The sequence below is a fragment of the Pleurodeles waltl genome, chromosome 1_1, assembly GCF_031143425.1.
Source record: "Pleurodeles waltl isolate 20211129_DDA chromosome 1_1, aPleWal1.hap1.20221129, whole genome shotgun sequence".
Lineage (NCBI taxonomy): Eukaryota > Metazoa > Chordata > Amphibia > Caudata > Salamandridae > Pleurodeles > Pleurodeles waltl.
The window spans coordinates 110,106,327-110,128,123 of NC_090436.1; the positions used below are offsets into that span (position 1 = coordinate 110,106,327).

The following is a 21,797-nucleotide window of genomic DNA, read 5'->3' on the forward strand; positions in this document are numbered from 1 at the left end:
AAATTCTCATTTTCATGTTCCAACTGCCTACATTTCTCCTGCATTTCTCTGTAAGCAGATAAAAGTTCCAAAACCCTTCTGTCAAAAACAAACGGAACATCATTGCTCTCAAAAGACACATTTTCTAAATATGCTTCATCACAGAAAGAAAACGTATTTATCACAGTACCATCAGGCATTTTAACTACACCTGCATTTTCAAACATGGTCTACCGTGCTTCTGTAATTCTCCAAACAACAAAAAACAATTACACTTTTAAATTGTGCACGTAGAAATCTATAATTCGACCCTACCCCACTTCTGGTACCAAAATGTTCTGCTTTCCTTCCTATCTCGTAATCAGAGCTTACAGAACATATCAAGAATGCACTTCTGAGTTCAAAGAAGACCTTTATTGTTGTTAATTCTTCCCCACCCACAAGTTCTTGAGGGACGAATTATTAGATTTCAAGCACAAAAGTAGTCACAGCATTAAAACAAAATATATCTCAGTTGCAATATACACAGCAGGTTATATATATAAGATATTGAATGCAAAGCAAAACAAATACTTCACCGTGTGAGAAACTGTTTACAGCTTCATCTTTCTGGGGTCTGCAAGTTGATGACTCCGGTCAACTGCGAGAAAGAGATTATCTACCCACACGGGAGACCGGCAACTGGCGCCAAGTTCCAGTCCAAAGTCAGGCAGAAAAGAATCTAATTCCCTGAAGCCCCGAGCCATCCTTTCAAAAGCGTGCCCCCTCCTCTCAGACTCGGGAAAACTACGCAAGCCTTTTGAGACTGGCCAGATCTCCTAGACTGCTCCTCTTCCCAGGCCTGAGCAGAAAGGAAAACACCAAATGTACTCTCTCTTATCAGGTCTAGTCTGGTGTGAGAAAAACATCTTGGTTCATCTTGTGCAAAAACACAGCTTGGAAAAATACAGCTTGGATTCTCAACTACAATGTCTAACTCCACGTTAAAGGCAATAGGCAGCTAACCTAAATATCAAATGTAATGTCTAATGTCATGTCAAAGCCAATAGGCAGCTGAGCTGAATACAAAATGCAATGTGTAATATCATGTCAAAGCCAATAGGCAGCTAAACTGAATACAAAATGCAATGTCTAATATGTCAAAGCCAATAGGCAGCTAAACTGAATATGATGTCTAATATGTCAAAGCCAATAGGCAGAATACAGAATGTAATGGCTACTGCAATGTCAAAGCCAATAGGCAGCTAAACTGAATACAGAAAGTAATGGCTAATGCCATGTCAAAGCCAATAGGATGCTAGGCTGAACAAAACATATAATGTGCTACTGGTGAACATTGAGCAACTAATATGCGCAGTGGTGAAACACAAAGTCATTGGTCAAACTCCATTAATAGCATCACACCTCTGTCTCTGAACACAGAGCACATGTGACAAGATGAAGATTTATTGCCCCTTCACTTTCTGACTGAGCAGAACATCTGTTCTTTGTCAATTCGCCAGAAGGGGCGAGAGGGTCCAAAAAATAGCTTGACCTGATAAAATATGACTCGCCATAGCAAGTGGGCGATTAGATTTTTCAAGGCCTGAAAGATAAATATATGTTTGAACTGTATAAATCTTATTCAAGGACCAAAAGGAAGGAAAATCAATAGATTAATAATTAATGGTAATAAAGGCCATGTCTGTAACCTGTGACTTTGAACACATGATGTATGATCATGTGCTCCAAGAGAAGATTTTGATGAAAAACAAAATCTAAGAATATTCAGGAACGTTTTTGGGCAGGAACCAACACCACTACAAAGTGAGCTAGAAGTGTAGAAGTTTCAGAAAGATATGCGTAGAAGGCTGGAATAAAACATGTGGTAGACGTGATGTAATGAAGGGGCAGGTTGAGGAAAAGAAGAAGGATAACAGGTGCAATAAAAGCTTTTCTAGTAGTTATTATGGGAGCAAGAATGAATGTTGTTACAGCTGTGGAAATTTCAACTATCTTACCAACTAAAATAATTGTTCAGTGTTAGACAAGGTACGTGATTGTTAAAAGGGCAAATGGGGAAATATAGGTTGGTGAATTGTTTGATCGAGGAGAATAAGGTGGAGTGGGATGGTACGGCTTTATGTTTAAGTGCTGCAGATGCAAAAGGACAAGGTACAGGTTTGCCTAGATGTAAGATGTGGATGGATGAGAACAGTGAAACATTATGGTGTTTTTTGCATGTTATACTATTAAAGGTAGAACATTGATTGAGATGTTGTGTCCCGACAAGGAGTTCATGTGGATGCATGTCCGCCCAGGAAGTTATACAAGCCCCAATCTTGTACTTGAAGCTTTTCTGTTGGATTTGTGTTTTAAGGGCAGATTAACAAAGAGTAAAGTTTATATGGCTATGAAATGGGAATCAATCTTGGAGTTCCACATCAGAAGGAGTTGGAGGATGATGCTGAACCCAACAGTGGATCCACCTGTGTATTCTGTGATTAGCATGACTGAACATGATTCAAGTGTAGGGATGAACACAAAGCTGAAAAGAGATTTTGGGGATGTGTTTTAGCGTGAAGTAGGGAAATTCAAGAATTTTAAACAACTAATTGTTAAAAAAAGATTATATGCAACATCGATGGCAAAAGACCAGAAATGTGTCACTCACACATAGACCAAAGTTGAAGTAAACATTGAAGGATTTCTATACCACAGACATCATTGAACCTATTGAGAGTTCTGATTCTTTATCCCCCATTAGTAATTGCCATAAAAATGTTTGGGGGAGTTGATTCTTTACATTGAATTAGGATTGCTCAATGAAACAATTTTGAACAACAGTTATCCTCTTCTGAATTTGTAGAATTGCTATCTTCATTGTTTTAGGTGTAGGTGTTTTCAAAAATGGCTTTCCTAAGTTCATATCATCATGTTGATTTGCAGGAAGACTCACCACACTCCATGGCATTTTTCAATCAGAAAGATTCTTTTGTTACAAAAGAATGACATTCAGATTAACAAGTGCTCTGGCTAGTTTTAAGAGAGACTAATGAGTTGCATGTGGAATCATTGAAAATGGTGCAATATGACATTTTGTTATTTAGGAAGGACAAGAAAGAACATGATGTAAATTTGAAGTTAATTGTACTGTTGGCACTGCAAATGGCTGGTTTAACAATTACGCATATTAAAGTGGATTTGGCTGTAGTGAAGTGGAGTATATTAGGACAAAAGCTCACTAAGAATGATTTTCAGACGAACGAAGAGCATGTGAAGGCAATTAAGTTCGCTCTTGCACTTAAAGAACAAGTATGATCAGGGGTGTGGAATTCCTATAGCCTGACACACAGGACATATTGTTTGGAGTCGATGACAACAAGTTTCCAGTTTTGTTTTTTTTGTCCTTGGGACAAGTGGCCCAACCCCCTGCAGCACAAATCTTTTGTCTGCCAAATTACAGTATTACATTATGGAGCAGGGAAGGGAATTGTCTGCAGTATAGGTCATATTTATGTCCATGTTAATACTATTCATACTTGTACTTATGGTTCATTAATGCAGATACTTTATGTAGGAAAGTAGCCTGATTTTAGCATGCTTACCCCCATATTTTGCCTGTTTGTCAGTGTGTTTGACTGTGTTCACTCGGATCCTGATAACCAGCAGGACCCCAGTGTTTATGCTCTCTCCCTTTAAACATGGTTACTTGAACCCTTTTCACCCCACATTTGGCATACTGGTGACCCCATGTAAGTCCCTAGTATATGGGACCTAGGGTATTGGGGTACCAGGGGATCCATGCAAAGTGCTCTGCAGACCTGCCATTGCAGCCTGCTTGAAAGGGTGCATGCACCCTTTTTCACTATAGTTCACTGCATCAGGTCACTGTAGGTCACCCCTATGTAAGTAAGGCCCTCCTAGCCTAGAGGGCAGGGTGCAAGTACCTGTGTGTGAGGGCACCCCTGCACTAGCAGAGGTGCCCCCACGAACTCCAGTTCCATTTTCCTGGACTTCGTGAGTGCGGTGACACCATTTGTTTGTGTGTACTGGACATAGGTAGTGACCTATGTCCAGCTACATCAGGGTTCTGCAAAGTAGGTCCTGGAGAGCCGGGTCCATGCCAGATTTTTAGCATATCCACATTTAGAAAAAAGATGTTTCAGAAATCTACATTTTCCTAAATGTGGATATGCTAAAAATCTGGCATGGACCCGGCTCTCCAGGACCGACTTTGCAGAACCCTGAGCTACATAATGATAACTCCCAAACCTAGGCATGTTTGGTATCAAACATGTCAGAATCATACCCCAATACTGTTGCCGGTATTGAAAGTATGATTCCATGCACTCTGGGGGCTCCTTAGAGGACCCCCAGCATTGCTTCTACCACCCTTCTGGGGTTTTCCGGGCAGCCCAAGCTGCTGCCACCCCTCAGACAGGTTTCTGCCATTCTGCTGCTTAAACATCTCAAGCCCAGGAAGGCAGAAGAAACGATTTCCTTTGGGAGAGGGGGATAACACCCTTGCCCTTTGGAAATTGGTGTTACATGGCTTGGGAGGAGTAGCCTCTCTAAGCCACTGGTATGCTTTGAAGGGCACATTTGGTGCCCTCTGTCCTTAAACTAGTCTACACCGGCTCAGGGACCTCCAGTCCCTGCTCTTGCGTGAAACTGGACAATGGAAAAGGGGAGTGACCACTCCCCTGTCTCACCACCCCAAGGGTGGTGCCCAGAGCTCCTCCAGAGGGTCCCTGGGTTCTGCCATCTTGAATCCAAGGTTGGCAAGGACCTCTGGGAGCATTTGAGTGGTCAGGTCAGGCAGGTGACGTCAGAGCCCCCTCCTGATAGGTGGTCACCTGGCTACGTGACCCAATCCCCCTTTCGGGGGTAATTAGGGTTTCTCTCGTGGGTGGGTCCTCAAGATTCCAGCAAGACTTCTCTGTAACCTCTACTTTGACTTCTAACCACTGGAACTGCGAAGACTCTCCTTGCAACATTGTTTCCACGGCTCCTTCCAGCTTCTGCAACATTTCCCTGGCTGTGCATCCTCTGAGGAAGGCAAATCTTCAGTCTGCACAAGAAGGAAGAAGGAATATCCCTTGAAGTGAAGGAGTCACTCCTCTGCGACCGGCTCCGTGGATATCCTCTCATTCTGAGCTACATGGATCCTGCGCCACAGGTGGTGGTCCAGAGTAGTCCTCTTGGTCCTCTCTGCCAGCTATCCAACATTGGTGGAGGTAAGCCCTTGCCTACCCACGCAGGACAGTACCCCCCTGGCACCGCATCTCCTGCATTTACCAAGGCTTGTTTGCATCTCCTCCAAGTGATCTTCAAGCTCCGTGTCGCCCCAGCCCTCAGCACTCCTTCCTGCGATGCACAGCCCTCTGCGTGCTTCTTCTGCGGGGTGAGACCCTTCTCCAGTTCTGCTGCGTGGGCTCCTCTGGGACTCCTGGTTCCTCATTCAGTGGGTCTCCTTTGGGGGCTGCATCTTCTTCTGTGGACTCTCTGCCTTGCTGAAGGTCCCCCTAGGACTCCCCCCACCCCCAGGGGTTGAGACTTCCTGGACCTTGCTGGTCCCCCGGCAGCTCCACTTTTGCTTCACCACAACTTCTGCCTTTGCCAAGGCTTGTTGGTGGCTTTTCCATGCCACTGACAGACTGCAATCATCCATCCGGCATGGGACGTCGACTGCATCCTCCAGGAACTCTTCACCCGCTCCAGGGCTGCATTCCTGACCGTCTTCGTCCTACCGTCAACCAACTCCTGCATCCACAGCATGGTGGGTAGTAGCTCCTCCTCCTCCTGGACTCTTCTGTGATTTCTGGACTTGGTCCCCTTCTTCCACAGGTCTTCCTCTTCAGGAATCCACCACTGGTTTCTTGCAGTCTTGTCTGGGTATTGCATTTTCTCAGTTTTCTTCCTTTTGGGTGGTTTGGGAAAAATCTAGTAATTTACTCCTTTCCTCCTGGTCGCTAGGGGGCACTGTGGTACATACCTTTGGGGTTTCCTAGTACCCCCAGCTCCCCTCTACACATTCCACATACCTAGGAGGGGGTCCTGTGTTCACATTCCATTTTTCTAGTATATGGTTTGGGCTCCCCCAGGGTCACTATTGTTTTATTGCATTTGCACTGTTTTGTATCACTTTCTATGCATATTTCTGATAACTAGTGTACATATCTAGTGTGTTACTTACCTCCTGTGGCAGGGTTGCCTCTCTAGTACTTTTTGGTGATTGTGTCACTAAAATAAAATTCCTTTATTTTTGTAATACTGAGTGTTTTCTTTCATGTGCGTAAGTGCTCTGTGGCTACACTGGTATTGCTTGAGCTCCTAGATAAGCCTTGGCTGCTCATCCACAGCTACCTCTAGAGAGCCTGGCTTCCACAAACAGTCTACATTTCACTGATAGTGGAACCCTGGACCTGGTGTAAGGTGTAAGTACAATAGGTACCTACCACACACCAGGCCAGCTTCCTACACTTTATTATTGGGGTGAGCGTTCTAAATAAATGGTGTAAGCTCGGACTGCACTACTGACTGGTTCCACTAAAAAAATGTGTACACCATTTGCAATGTTTAACAATATGACGCTATGTAAAATACTCTCAGAATGCTTTCTGATTAAATGCAAATATTTGCAGAAGGCTGACAGCAAGATTATTAATTCTTTGCTTTCAAAATTAAATGTTTACAAAAAGTGCAACAAGATGTTTTTTTTTGTTTTCTTCTAAACTGTGAAATTTTATGTACCATTTCTTTGAACCATCGCATAGTAACATTTTGCTAGAAATGGGGTCTCTAGTTGGCAGTCAGTCTACACCCTGTCCAAGTAGGGACCCTCACTCTAGTCAGGGTAAGGGGAGATACACAGCTCAGATAACCCTTGCCTACCCCCTTGGTAGCTTGGCACAAGACGTCAGGCTTATCACAGAGGCCATGTGTAAAATATTTGCCCAAACACGCACAGTAGCACAGTGACAACACCACAAATGAACATCTACACCAGTTTAGAATAATAGCCAGTATTTATCTAAATCAAACGAGGTCCAAAACAACAAAAATCCAGCATACACAGGTAAAGATATTATTTTTTAAAGTAAAAAGAGTCTTACTATATAGAAATCAATGGATGCGTTGTTTTAGCACAAAGTTCCTGGAATGTGTCAAAAATTAAGCTGCATGGGCGAACGTGCATCAGAAAAGCAAGCGATGTGTAGATTCCTTACTCACAAATGTGTCGATTTCTGGACAAGCTGTTTTAGGTCTGTGCAGTGATGATGAAGATTTTTGCACCCATGGTCGGTGCGTGGAAAATTCTGACACATTGTACGAAGGATCCGCGTTGAGAACAGGCGCTGCCTTGACGTTGATTCTCCAGCCGCAAGGCAGACGCTGCGTTGAATTTTCAGCCGTGGGACAGGCGCGGCCTCGATTTTTCTGACGTGCACACAGCGTTGCGTGGATTTTCCCTCGCAGGTTACCAGCTTCTTCTAAGGGCCCAGGGACTGGATTTGGCACCACCTAGCAAGTCAGTACTCCCAGCAAAAAGAACCCAGGCAATGGCAGTTTAAGTCTTTGATGTCCCTCGGACTTCACAATGGGGGGCAAGCTCAGTCCAAGCCCTTGGAGAAACTTCCCTGGGCCCTTGGAAGTGGAAGCTGGTGACCTGAAGTAAAATCCGTGCACCGAGGCCGTTGTGGCGAAAAAATCGAAGCAGCGCCTGCACCGCGGCTGAATATCGATGCAGCATCTGTCTCGTGGCTGCGAAAGCGACGCATCACCTGCTTCAGCGTGGATCCATCATTGCCGTGTGTCTGGATTTTCCACACATCAGCCCTGAGTGTCATTTTCTTCATCAATGCTGCACCACAATAAGGAATCAACGCATCTTCAGTCCGGCTGGAAAAGCATTGATGCAAACGCGGCAGAAAAGAATCCACGCATCGCCCATCCAGCAGTGCTCGGTGCTCGCCAACTACAGGCTGCTCTCCCTGCTAGCATTCCCAGCCAAGGACTTGGAGAAAATCCTTAACAGACACTTCACCGAATAGTTCAATGAGCTCGAACTCCTCAACACCACTCAAACTGTCTTCAGACCCAACCACAGCACAGAAACTTCCCTCATCGCCGCCACATGACTTTGGACAGAGGAGAAATAGTGGCCCTTATGCTCCTGGGCCTCTCTGTGACATTTGATTAGGTCTCCCACCACATCCTTGTCCAACATTTGCATGACATTTAAATGAAAGGACATGTGCTTCAGTGGATCTGCTCCTTCCTGACTGGAAGGACTTAGTCAGTCAACCTAGCACCGTACACCTTGTATGCCCATGACCATGACTGCGGAGTTCAGCAGGGATCCTGCCTGAACCTGACCTTCTTCAATGCATACATGATCCATCTATCCAGCATAATCCGCTCTTATGGCATTAACATCCGACAATACACAACTCATCTTCTTCCCTATGGACAAGACGCCCAGCACCCGGATCAATTTGAATTCCTGCATGACTGCAATCTCCCACTGGATGAAGACCGACTGTCTAAAGCTAAACAGTAACAACACTGAAATTGTGCTCTTTTGGAAGAGAATCTCACTTCATGGCAGTCAGAGCTAAGACCGCGACTCGCCCCCTACCACTCACGCCAAGAACCTCAGGATAATCATCAACAGCAAACTCAACATGACCAACCAAATCAGTTCTGTCACTGCCTCATGCTTTCACACCCTGAAGATGCAGAGGAAGATTTCAAATGGGTCCCAATCAGCACCCAGAAAACAGTCACCCACACCCTAGCCACAAGCAGCTGGACTACTGGAAATCCCTCTGTGCTGGGATCAATAAAAAAAAAAAAAAAATCACTAGAAAGTTGAAGGCCATTCAGAACTGTACAGCCAGCCTTATGCCACACTCACATCACACCACACCTGAAGGAGCTCAACTGGCTCCCCATTTACAAACAAACACAATTCATACTCCTCACCCACATTTTCAAGGTACTCCATAACACTGGCCCAGCATACCTCAATTGAACCTGCTTTCACAGACCTTTCTGACACCGCCGCTCCTCCAGACTCCTACTTGCACAAATCCCACTTATACGGAAATCCAGTTCCGTTGGGCGAGCCTTCTCGTGCATCACTCGTAAAGTGTGGAATGACCTGTTGCTACAATAAGAGCCTCCTCCTAATTTCTTGAATTACACAATAAGCTGAAGACCTGCCTTTTCAAGTAGTACCACCAGGCTCGAAGTGTGGCTAGACTCCACACCCCCTCAGCTCCAGAATGCCCTTCTGGCTGATAGTTCACTCTACAAGGGGACGGTTGAGGAAATCAAAGTAATGTGTTTTGGATTTTAGGTTGCTAGAAGGCGATGTGGCTGGGCAAGATTCAGGATTGTCTATTTTACCAAGGTTGGAAATCTCCCGATTGTTGGCACAGAGGTATACCAACGTTGAATGATTTTTGTTACAGGATAGTTATTGGTTTTGTTGTTGTTTGACTGCATGTTTTTTTTTTATTGGGTTGTATGTGTTAAGGGTAAGATGTGTTGAACGTGCCTTTCCGAAATGTGGAAGGTGTAGTGTAGGTCATAGGTGAGTGAGTTTGGCAAGGGTGTGGAATTTTATAAAATATCTGCTTGCCGACAGGAGGGGATGTTTCATAAATCTACTTGTCCTGTAAAAAAGAAAAATCCACTTGTCCCACTGGTGCCTTGCAGTGAGGTGAAAAATTGTGACTGCATTCTCATTATATCAAAGCTCTTAGAATAATTTATCTGATTATCTAGGACTTAAATTATAGCATGGTTTGTATTCTAGTAATGCCCTGATTTTGCCACATTTGTGCAGATCTGTATACTGGGTTTTGAAGTACCGAGGAGTGATGGTTCCAAGGTTGGAATACCCTTTTGAGGGTGTGCCCACATACAAACTTGCACGTTTAACTATTCTCTAATCTCTTTCCATATTATAAAAGGTTGGAAAATGTACTCCTGAAAAGGCAGAATAAATTGTGAACCAGGGTAGGTAAAAGGGGTGGTAGAGAAAGTGAACTTGCAAACCCTCAGCAGATACATGCACATATATTTACGCTAGAATGCAGTTTAAGCTTTTTCTTGGAGCACAGTTTATTTCTGTAAATTCTTGTAAATTAATGACATTGACAAATCTGCACAAACACAAAGACATATACATGGGTTTACTTTTATAACTTTGTTTAATGATTGTCCCCCTAATTACTCTGACATTGGCCAAGACCTTCTATAATTTCATTTAGGCTAACCTCACTTTGAGTAACAGTTTGCTCATTTGCAAGGAGCACATTGGCACCCACGGTACTTTCTTTTAGTACCAGGGACTGCTATGGCAGCGTGCTCTTTTTGAGACCCAAAAAAGGTTTTGCTTTTAGGCTCTGTTACTTTGGTGAGGTCCCACCACCTCCCACAACAATAAAGTTTAAAAAAATCTGTCAGGACAAAACACGCACTAACAAACCCAAAGTGTGGTAACCATGCTATACCAAATTTCTTTTGCCAATATTTGCTCATTTTCATATTTCCTTTAATTTTGCCGAAACTGTTTTTACACTCATTTTCAATCATTAAAATGTTTTGGAAATGCTAGCTTATATCAATTACCTTTTACTAAATTACGCCTAAAACTGCACAGTTCAGCAAAATGGTTTTCTTCTAGATGCTATGTTTTTTTGTACATTTTATTTCGAGTGCAAACAGTTTTCAAGCTTACTGTTTGCTTTCTGATTAGATTCAAATATCCACAGAAACCTTTCTGGAAGCATTATAGGTAGCCCCAGATTGTTAAATTCTGCATCTTTGTGTTGAATATTTTTGTACTTGAATCACTGTCAGTGGTGAAAACTGCGGTCAGAGCATTTCCTTAGAACTCACCCCGTTATAAAGATTTTGCATTTATCAGTCATAAATACAAGTTCAAACTGCATGATTATATGGATACAGATCTTACAAATCTTGAAGAGACACGGCTTTTCAGCTCGAACAACATGAATTTGTGGATACAAATCTTAAAAAGACAATGCTCTTTCACAGAATGTTAATGTGGTGTTGTGAACTGGCAGCCACAGGTTTGTACTTCAGGGAATTGGGCCTACATGTCCAATGGACACAAACTTGAAAACCTGATGTCCTTGATCCCAAACAATATGCCCTCGGACAATAGAAATTACACACTGCTGAGGGAATATACATCAGTTGAGAGTGTTTGTCCCTGCAGGAAGTCATGCTTGGTGTTTTATGCCGCTTCTATGGCTTCATCTTGGAATAAATAATGGAATAAATAATTTCCTATAACGTAATGTACAATATTCCTCATTTGACATTAAACTAACAGTTTGTCACCAGTTGCATATTTTGTAAGCTTGTGATCTTACTGCTTCCCACTTCTTTGATAAGTATTTTCTAAATTGACTCGTGTAAACAAAGACCAGGCATTTGCAGATCTGTTTTAGAAATTTCGATTTTCAGTATATTGGATTTATTTATAATTTCACAAATTATGCAAGTTACATTTACACCTTTACATCAGTTAGTATATGAACCATGGGGTATGACAATCTGTATTTTTTTTTATTTACAGCGGGAGTCTGGAAGGGAAGAGGGAGCAGAAGAGTTATAAGGCTGTTCTGCAGGACCCGATGCTGAAATTCTCTGGCCTGTACCAGGAAACATGTTCGGACCTCTACGTTACATGCCAAGTATTTGCAGAAGGGAAGCCTCTTGCTCTTCCAGTGAGAACATCTTACAAGGCATTCAGTACTCGCTGGAAGTAAGTAGAAATGGTCCATGTGTGAACCAAAAGTTTTAGCTCCAGAACTCTAAAAAGGTATTGTGGCACCTATTTAACACCAACTGAAATGTAGTATTCTATAATCTAAGCAACACACATTTTCAAAATCCCCTCAGATTTTTTTAAATGAAGTTGAAATCCAAGTGTATTATTATATATTTTTTTTCTTTTAAATTTCGATATTTAAATAGCACGGTGCAGGATCCCCTGAGCATAAGACCTTTTTACAGAGTACTTTTGAAATACATATCATCTCAAACGTGAGATGCTGTAAGTATAGCAGTATGGTACACAGAGATCTGCTGATACTAGTACACCATAAAACTGGGATGTGTTGTGAATAGGTGGGAGCGTGTATTTGTGACAATAATACCCTGGACATTGTGCAATTAGTGTTATTTACATAATAGAAATGTATACTATATTACGCATATTTCGAAATTTAAGGAACCATCAGATGATGAGATTTGCCCAGTTACTCACAGTTTTCTGTTCCATTCTTCTTTTGTCCATAACATTGTGATCCTACAGTGGCCTCGTCAAGCTGTAGTCTGTCTAGGGCCTGCCTCACATTGTGATTCTGATCCTTCCATTGTAGACCACAGTTGATATGTGATAATATGTTTTGGTTATTACATTTTGGCTGTCTATGTTTGGTGTGCCATTCTCAGTGAGCTGTGAGAGTTGTGATTTTGCTTTGATCACCATCATTTCAGCACAGAATATTTTCTAATCGATGTGCCACACTTATATTCAAAAGTACTGGCTTTGACTGGATACTGCAGAGAATTTGAATGCCCAGCATCTTCAGACTATTTATCATTTGGTCCTACCCTTTCGGGGGACAGTTTCCAAGCTATTCCATATAAATCTTCTGGTTTCTGCTATGAGGTAGAGGGACATCTTGAGGAGGTTATTCTGAGTTTCACTGCCACATTGGACTCCTGTTCTGATTGTCAGTACTTTCACTATTAATGACATGCATTACTCAGTGAAGTCTGTAATGATTTAATTAGTTAGCGGTTATCTCTGAATACCCTGTTTCTCATACCAACACTTACATACATGAGGTGTTCCACCTCTGCTCAGACCCACATGCTCTAGCCGTAACCAATCAAAAGGATTTTTGTGCAATCCTTTTAATATGGATTAGTTGTGATCCCAGAGATCAAGGCATTCTAGACCACTGAGTCTTCAAAAGCACAGTCTTGCTCAATCGGCATTAACCATTGCTTCGTGCTGCAGGGTTGTGGAATTTAATAAACTATCAACTTGTCTATGGGACAGGTTGCTTCATAAATCTACTTGTCCTGTAAAAAAATCTACTTGTCCCTTTGGTGCCATGTAGTGCTGCGACAAATTATGGCAACAGTCTTACTAAATAAGAGCTCTGATAATAGCCTCTGATTATGCCAGGGCTAATACTATGGTATGGCTTGAATATTAGCGGTTTCCTAATTTTGCCACCTTTCTGCAGATCTATATACTGGGGATGGACGAAGCAGTAAGCAATCGTTCCAAGGTTGGAATTACTTTGAGTCTGTGCAAACCTACTAACTTACATGTTTTAAGGATTTTCACCAGCTTTTCTCTAATCTTTTCCCATACCGAGAAAGGCTGGAAATTTACTCCGGACCAGGGCAGAAGTATAAGTTCTTCCAGGGTTGGGGAAAAAAGTGGTTGGAGGGAAAATGAATTTGTAAACAATCAACAGATGTTTGCACGTGCAAATCTACACAAGCGCATTTGCTCATGATACAGCTCACAAGTATTTTCTAGGACTAGGATTTTCCGATCTTCTACTGTAATTTCTTGTAAATTCATGAAAGCCATAATTCTGCACTAATGCAAAGACATATACCATGGGCGCACTTTTGTAACTTTCTTTAACAATTGGGTCCCTAATTAGGTCTGGCGTTAACCAAGACCTTTTGTTTTTTATTAAAATTCTATTTCTCTCTTTATCCATCTATAGTCTGGCTTTACTGTGAGTGACAGATAATATTCTGCTCTTTCATTAAGAGCATATTGGCATAAAAAGTAGTTTTGTTCAGTGCCTGGAACTAATGTGGAAATGTGTGCTTTTTGAGAAAAAGCACATTTATTTTTTGCTTTTGTCAATGCTTGTTACAATGGTGAGGGACTGGCATCTCCCACAACAAAGTTTTACAAAAGCCATGTCAAAACAAGACATGCAATGACAAAACCAAAAGACTGACCACCAATATCACATTGGTTGGTTTTGCCAAAGCTTGTTTATTTTCATGTTTCCCATAATCTTGTTGAAACTGATTTTCCATTATGAATATTTTTTTGGGAAATATTGGCATGCATCAACATGTTTTACTAAATGATGCTTCAATAAATTGGTACCTAAACGTTTTGCATTACTTTAGCAAAAATGTTTTTCTGAACATTTTATTTGGAAAGCAAATCATCAATCTTGATTACAAGCTTCTGCAAACAATATGCCCTGGGCATTGGGCTATAGGAACTCCACACCCCTACTGTCTGGGATCATAATCTTTTGCTAATTGGCTGTGTATCCTGTCTGGTCATGTCTGAGACTCTGGCTCATGATTTCCAATTCTTGTAGGTAACTGGGGAGTCACAGATTAGGGTAGATATTTTCTCTGCTTCCCCCGTGTCAGTTCCTGTTCTGGTTCCCAAGAGTTCTCTCTGATGATTCATCTTGTGTCTGAAAGTGATGGACCAAATACATTTCAAGACTTCATTTTCCATTTGAATGCTGAACACATGCAGATTTAACTATATGTGTAAATTGACAGGGCCATTGTAGTCTTTAGTGTAAGACCCCCTCCACATCTCCTTAAAGTAGGCTTATTGTACTCCATTTCTCTTGAAGCTTTGGTGTTTAGATTATACATGCCAGATCAACACAGCTTATTTTTCAAACACTGTCAGGTCCAGTGTGATTTTCCTTTCATTCTTGAGACTTCGCACCAGAGAAATGTAGGTGCTGCAGTACAAAGCTGGAGCATGCAAATATATTGTTTCTTGAATTCTTCTTCCCATCTCAGTCATGTCCACAACTTATTATTCACTTAAAATGTGACGGTGTCTATGGCAGTGGTCTTCAAACTTTTTTGTGCCACGACCCCCCAGTTGAAAAATAAAAATCATTGGGCCCCCTTCAGAATTGTTCACAATTATTTTTATAAAGATGGCAATGATTAAATATGTCTATACTTGTTTAAACATTGCAGTTAAGTACTGTTACCTTTTAAAAAATGCAAAAACATGTTTCTGCTTAAAACAAAACACTTATCTGTATAATGCTTCTTTTAGCCAGAGTCTGGCGCCCCTCCTGGGATCACTTGAGGCCCCCCACTTTGAAGACCCCTGGTCTATAGTGTTTGTGCTCAATGAAGGATACCCCAGCTTTAGTGCTCTTTGATGGTTGCTTTGGCTGCATTTATCATTTATTTATCACTATTCATTATTTATTTGTCTATGTGACCTGGCGTTAGTGTTTATCAAAGACACGTTTATACAGTAGGTGGCTGACTGTTCACTGAGATCAGCTTTTGGTAGTTCCCACAAATTGGTGAAAAACATTGGATCTTGTAGGATTTTTTAGTTTTTTCAGATTGTAGAACACCCTCCTATATAAATTAATTTTGTTCCAATATTGTTGACTTTGAGCTGGACTATGAAAGCCCAGCATGCCCCTTACTATGTGTAGGGTAGTGAATTTAGTACACAAAACCTACTATGTTTGTGGCTCTCTGTCCTCTTTCATGCCAGCCGTAAAGCTGGAGATAGTCCATTTTGTATAACCACATTGCACTGATCTATCTCTCTGGTTTTGCCAAGTCACATCTTGACACCTGAGATGCTGTAGGTCATAAACCAACCACTTCATGGATTATAGGCATAGTGTTTCATTCAGTGCTAGGCCTGTCTTCTGAGAGAGGATTAGTTGTGTGGCATCTGCATAGAAACTATTCTGAAGCCATGGGATCATATGATGGTGGTGAGAGGGTCTTGTCGATGTTGAACAGTATGGGCTCAGGGAGAAGTCCTCTGGAATGCCACAGATCAGTTTGGAGATGCCTGATTGGAAAGCAGCCAGGCTGACCATTTGGGAACATTTGGTTAGGAAGGAGAGGATCCATTGTAGGGCGGGTACTCCGATTCCAGCTTTATGCAGTTCTGTGACTGTCTCATAGGGCTACATTCAAGGCTCTTGGCACAATGTAGATGTTGAATATTGAATTTGCAAGGACTTAACTGAAGCAGATGGGTACATTCATAGCTGCTCTATCACATGCACTTTTGGGATATAGTGATTGTTATTGTGCATAGTATTCTATTTGTATTGCAACTACTACACAGATCAATTGATGCCACTTCTTTTTGTCTTCCTTGTTTCATACTACCCCACGTGAAACAGGTTCTTGTACTGGATTCTGCTTGCCTGTCTTTTTCTACACTTTTTTGGTTGTAAGTTTGTTTATACAAATGTGTTCTTTTTTGGATAAAGCAGGGGTTACAGTCACCATTGTTTTCGATGTTGGCACGTGCCACATTGTCACTCGTGATACTCTTTCTCTCTAATTACTTCCTCTTAGGACAATCCTTGCTGATTTTGCTGGTGTTGTCATCGTAATGTCTTGACTAATTAATACCTTCTCATGTACATTTTTGCAGCCTTGCTAAAGTCTCAATGATGAAACGTGTCTGCTGCCTTTGGAAGTGATACTGCTTTGTTCTAAGAAGATTGATAAGAAGAATAAAAGCCATGGTTCTTTGATAACAGTGGAACTCCTATAAGTGTTTTAATACCTTTTTTCTACTGTATTTACCGTACTGGGACTTTGTCCCTGTTTAGAACATTCACCCTTTGTGATGGTGCTTTGAATATCAGTCAGGAATGACTATCGGGAAACTCTCCAACTTCAATGGACTTTATCCGCCGCAACTTTCACATATTTAATAGATATGCGAACAATTGGGTGTAACCACCTAATTTTAAGATACAAAGTTGTTGTAGAAGGTTTTGATATTCTCTGAGAAGTGGATGGATAGTTCCTGAGAAGGGCTGATAGTTATTGAACTGGCAGGTCTGTGAACTCTGACCATGGCAGAGGTCTCTTTAGCAGAGTTCTTGCTGTTCTGTATGAAAGAGGAGAGGACCAGATGTTTGGTGGCTCTGATGCATTTTTTGGTAGATCCTGAGGGCTGATTTGTAGAACTCTGTCAGTGACGTCACGGATGAACCTCCAGTGCCATTCCAAGCATTTGCAGTGGCACTGTAAGTGTTGAAGGTCTTTGGTGTTTGGTGTACTAAGTGGCACGGGGTGAGGTCCGGGGTAGGTTTGAATTGTGGCCAGGTCATCAGCGCAGGTGGGTATCCAGTCATTACAGTTAATGATGGTGTGGGCTAAGATGGTGGACTGGGGGTCTTGTGGGTGAGAACTGCAGTGTCCTGTGGGCAAGGATTTTGTTCCATGGTCGTCAAGTGATCCTGGTTTTGTGGTGTTTTTTCTGGTTGGGTAGTTGAATGTTGAATTGGATGATGTAGTGGTTAGTCCAGGTGAGAGGGATAGGGGTGTCTAATTTGTGGAAGTTGCTGAAGATGAGTTTGAGCTGGTGTCCTTCTATGTGGGTGGTTTTGTTGAATCGTTTCGTGAGCCTAGGATTCTGAAGTCTTCTTAGAGGTTGCTGGCATTGGTGTAAAGTTGATAAAATAGGTGGAAGTTGAGGTTGCCTAGAAGAACGATGGAAGTAGATACTAGTGTTCACGGGGTGATAAGATGAAGCTATATCTGAGTCTGGGTCCAGGGAGTTGATTAAAGAGGCAGCTGCCTATAGTGGAGGTGTTGGGAATGTTGATTTTGAAGGTCAGGTGTTTCACCCAGCTGCTGTTGTTGGCTAAAGTGGTAGTGCAATTAAAGTTTTTTGCATGCATGATGGCTATGAACCTCTGTGTTTGTTGACACTGTTGTGTTTCATAATTTTGTAACTGGGGGAAGGTATGGTAATGCCATTATCTGGTTCAGTAGCATGATTGAGCCAGGTTTCTGTGAGAAAGAGCAGGTCAGGGAGAGATTCTCCAAGAGGTCCTAGGCTTCGATGGCATGCTTGACCAGGGACCGGATGTTGAGTAGGAAACATTTGAGGGAGCAGTGTATTTTGGGTTTGGTGATTCTCAGGTGGGCCTGGGGAGTGGGGCATGTTGTGTGTGTCGAGGGGGGTGGGGGTTCCTCGGGAAGGAGAAATGACACATGGGGCAAGAGAAGGCCCGTTTTGTCCAAACAAGGGAGACACAGGCCCATGGTGAACAGGGTTAAAGGAGAAGAGCTTGTGGGCTGAGTAGCAGCATTTGGAGTTGGACAGACCAGGGTTTCTGATGCTCAGCTTTGGCAGGGCGCAGGCAGATGCTCATCGGCTTGCCTTTTGTCTTGCTGTCAGCTTGTCAGCTTGTCAGCAGCAGCACAGGAAGGCACTAGCCACCAAGCCCAGCAGTGCATAAAGCAAGAGAGTCTCTGGGCAGATTACAGTCAGGTGCCCAAACTCACTACATCTTTCATTACAGGCAGAGAAGAATAAGGCAAGGCCCCAGCGTTAGTCGCTGTTCGCCACTCCATAGTCCACGGTACCCTGCTGGATCTGTTTTGTTCTGTTTGCTTTGCCTGGTTGCCGAACAGTCCAGTTTCTCTTGACCCTTACTGGTAAGTTATTACAGGACACACAAACTCCCTTTTTTATTGTATCCAGTGCAAGATGTATGCAAGATAATGACTGATCAACAAGGCCACAGAGCTCTTCAAAGAGCATCTGTATTGACTGGCAGCACTCTAGCGACTCCCAATACCAAGATAATTTTAATCAGATTGGAAAAACGTATATATGAAAAAAGAGAATTACATAAGTGAAACAGATTTAGCAAAAAACAAGCGTAGCATAATAGCTGGTTGTTGTGCGTGTCACCTAGAACAAAGAGCATACAAACCATAGATGAAGTTATTTTTTTAAACCTACAATTGTTAATTTGTTTTGCCATTTGTTTTGTTATTATTTGTTGTGTCTTTGTATTATATTTAAATGCATTTTTGAAACTGAAGTGCACTATTCTAAGGACACCCCTCATTTTCTACCCTGAGATCACTTTCATTGCTATTTTGGAGAATTGTGATTTAAAAACTTTTATCAGGATCCATCCATCCTATGTTAGCCATGAAACGTGTCTTACTTGTGCTTTGTTGTGAGAGGAGCCCTTACTCCCTCTTCTCTTGGCACATAGTGTTTTTTTAGCTGTAGGTTTCAGTGACTGTTAAAAGAGCTGACTCATAGGTTCTTGCTGTACTTGAACTACTATTTCTGAGTGTCTTCTCAAGTGTTGTGAGTTGAGAGCGGTACTCATTAATTGTTGCCTGCATTAAAAAAATGAAGACTCCATCTTATGCCCATTGGAAAAGTACTAAAGTTTCACTGAGCACCGTCGGAAGCACTGGTGTCCTAGAGTCTGCAAACCCAAATCGGTGTTGTGTTTCACTTCGAACATGTCTGATCTTGTATCTCCAAGTTAAATTCTCATCATTCTCTGTCTTTCTTTTTTTTGCAGCTGGAACGAGTGGTTAAGACTACCTGTGAAGTATCCTGACCTGCCGAGGAGTGCACAAGTCGCTCTGACAGTGTGGGATGTGTATGGACCCGGCAAAGCAGTTCCTGTCGGTGGAACAACAGTTTCACTCTTCGGAAAATATGGGTATGGAAATGATTTGTGAAAATAATGTATACTTGCTGGAAAGGGGGTGGGTGTTCGAATTAAAAAAATAAATGTTTCTTAGATTTTATAAACAAGTGCAAAGAACACGAGACACGAGTTAAGGATATCAGTTGCCTGTATAAGTGGTTATCGGCGGTTACATAAACTGAGTTAACACAGAATACTGGCTTCAGGGACAGCAGATGTTCCGTAAATAACAAGAATACTTCCTAACCGTGGTTGAACCCTGTAAAATTAATGACACCAAAAATAACTGGGATGAGTGCGGAGGGGCTGAGGGGAGTACAGTTTGGTGAGGTGGGGGGGGGGGAAGCATCAGCCCTATGGATGTGTGGCAAGAAAGAGAAGGGGGGTCATTATTTAGAGATGTAGTGTTCTGTACAATAAGGGGCGAGAGTGAAAAGAAAAAATAATTTGGTCTGGACAGATCCATTTGTCGTAAGGGGCCTCAGGAAAAGTGTAATGGGGATGGGGAGATGGGTAGGAACCTCATGGGGATGGAACAGAGGGGATCTCATTTTCAGTGCCCAGGAAACGTGACAGAAGCTGGACACATAGTGGGACAGCAGAGTGTATCTTTAGTAAATAGTGGTCATAGCAATAATTCTATTCTAGAACCTATGGAGTGCCCATTGACTGAGCATTAAGCAAGGAAGACGCCTATGCTCTTCCGATTAACAGCATTTTAACCTCACCTACTGTGATAAATGGCCTCTTTTTCAGATGGTTAGCCTCCCACTTTTTGCCGGATGTATGATGTGGCCTAGAAATCATTGTGCCTAAGGCCCCTGTGAAGCAGGTTTCCTGGGCCAGAGCTCTTTCCCTAAAACTGTTGTGATGCATTGGCACAATTGGATACACCTTTTAGCTACCAGTATAAGTCCCTATTAAAAGGTACTTAGGTACCCAGTGCATGGGGTATTAAGGGCAAGCTCCTAAGGGCAGGAGCACTGGTTGTACCATCCATGTATCCAGAAGCAACCAGCACTGCCACTGCAGGCTGAGTGTTCTGGTGCAAACTAAAAACATCAGCCTGCTGTGTGCCTTGTCCACCATACACTGCATATACTATGGGTAAGACACCCCTCTGGCAGGCCTTCCAGCCATAAGGCAGGGTGCACCATATTAAATGTGAGGGCATAGCTGCATGAACAGTATGCCCCCACTGTATCCTTGCCAAACCTGGGGCATAGTGTGTGAACAGAACAGCCATTATAATACATGTGCTGGACACTGGTCAATACTAGTTTCCCAGCCACCTGATGGCACTCTGAACCCTGAGTTGTTTCGTATCAAACAACTCAGAATGATAAATCCAACCTGGTACCAGTATTAGATTTATCCCTAAAAATACCGAGGGGGTGCCTTAGAGGGGCCCCCTGCACAAGCTGACTACCCTGGCATGGTTGCTGACTGGTCCTATCTAGCCTGTCACCTCCAGACACCCAATCTACAATCCCTGGGAGAGAGGCCCGGCTCTCCAGTTTGTAGAACAATGGCCTTCCTGGGTGGAGGTGCTAACACCCTCTCCCTCAGGAATGTGCATTGCCCTGACGGCGAGCTTCAAATGGCTTACTGCCTTTGAAACTTGACCCCCAGGCCTGCTGCTAGCAGCAGATGGTCAATCCCTCTGCAAATCCCCACTTTTGGCAGGAGCAAAGGTGGGAAACTACACAAATGATTATAGGGAGTGGCTTCACCTGGTATGCACCACCCCTAAGGTGTTGCCTGCGAGATGGACACACCATTTAATTTTCCTCCATGTTAGATGCAAGGAAAATAGCCAATCATGAATAGAGAAGTGACCCTTGGCACAGGAAGTGGTCACGGTAGTGTGGTTCTAAAAATTCTGGACCCATGTAATTTACTTTGCCACAGCAGTACGATTTTAGTATCAAAAGACCGATAATGACTAGTACACTAAGCATGAGCATTTTCGCTCAATTCCAGCAGCGTTTTCACCTCGAAATCGCCATTTTTGTCCTGCACTCGTGGCTCCCATTTTATACACTGCAGCCATTTTTAAAAGTTGCCCTCACATAGGCTTATAATACAGTCAGATTTGATTCCAAGGACACGTACACCTTGATTGACTTTTCTCTGACCTGGGCAAGCTGGAACCATTGCCTCAGGCCAAACCTGTTTGGTCAGTCCCTCTCCCAGTGGCCGAATCAGATAGCATCAAGGCACACCATGCCATAAAACCCTTATTATCGCTCACACACCCTGCCTAATCTTGCTCACACCTGC

At 42.7% G+C, this 21,797-nt stretch overlaps 1 protein-coding gene across 1 annotated transcript in view; it reads left to right on the forward strand.

The window, feature by feature from the left end:
• PIK3C3 (phosphatidylinositol 3-kinase catalytic subunit type 3) overlaps positions 1–21,797 on the forward strand; it is a 699,052-nt gene that overhangs the window by 20,635 nt on the left and 656,620 nt on the right. The window contains exons 2-3 of the mRNA XM_069218786.1: positions 11,582–11,770; positions 19,383–19,526. Of these exons, the coding sequence (XP_069074887.1) occupies positions 11,582–11,770; positions 19,383–19,526 (333 nt within the window). The remainder of the gene's footprint in view (positions 1–11,581; positions 11,771–19,382; positions 19,527–21,797) is intronic.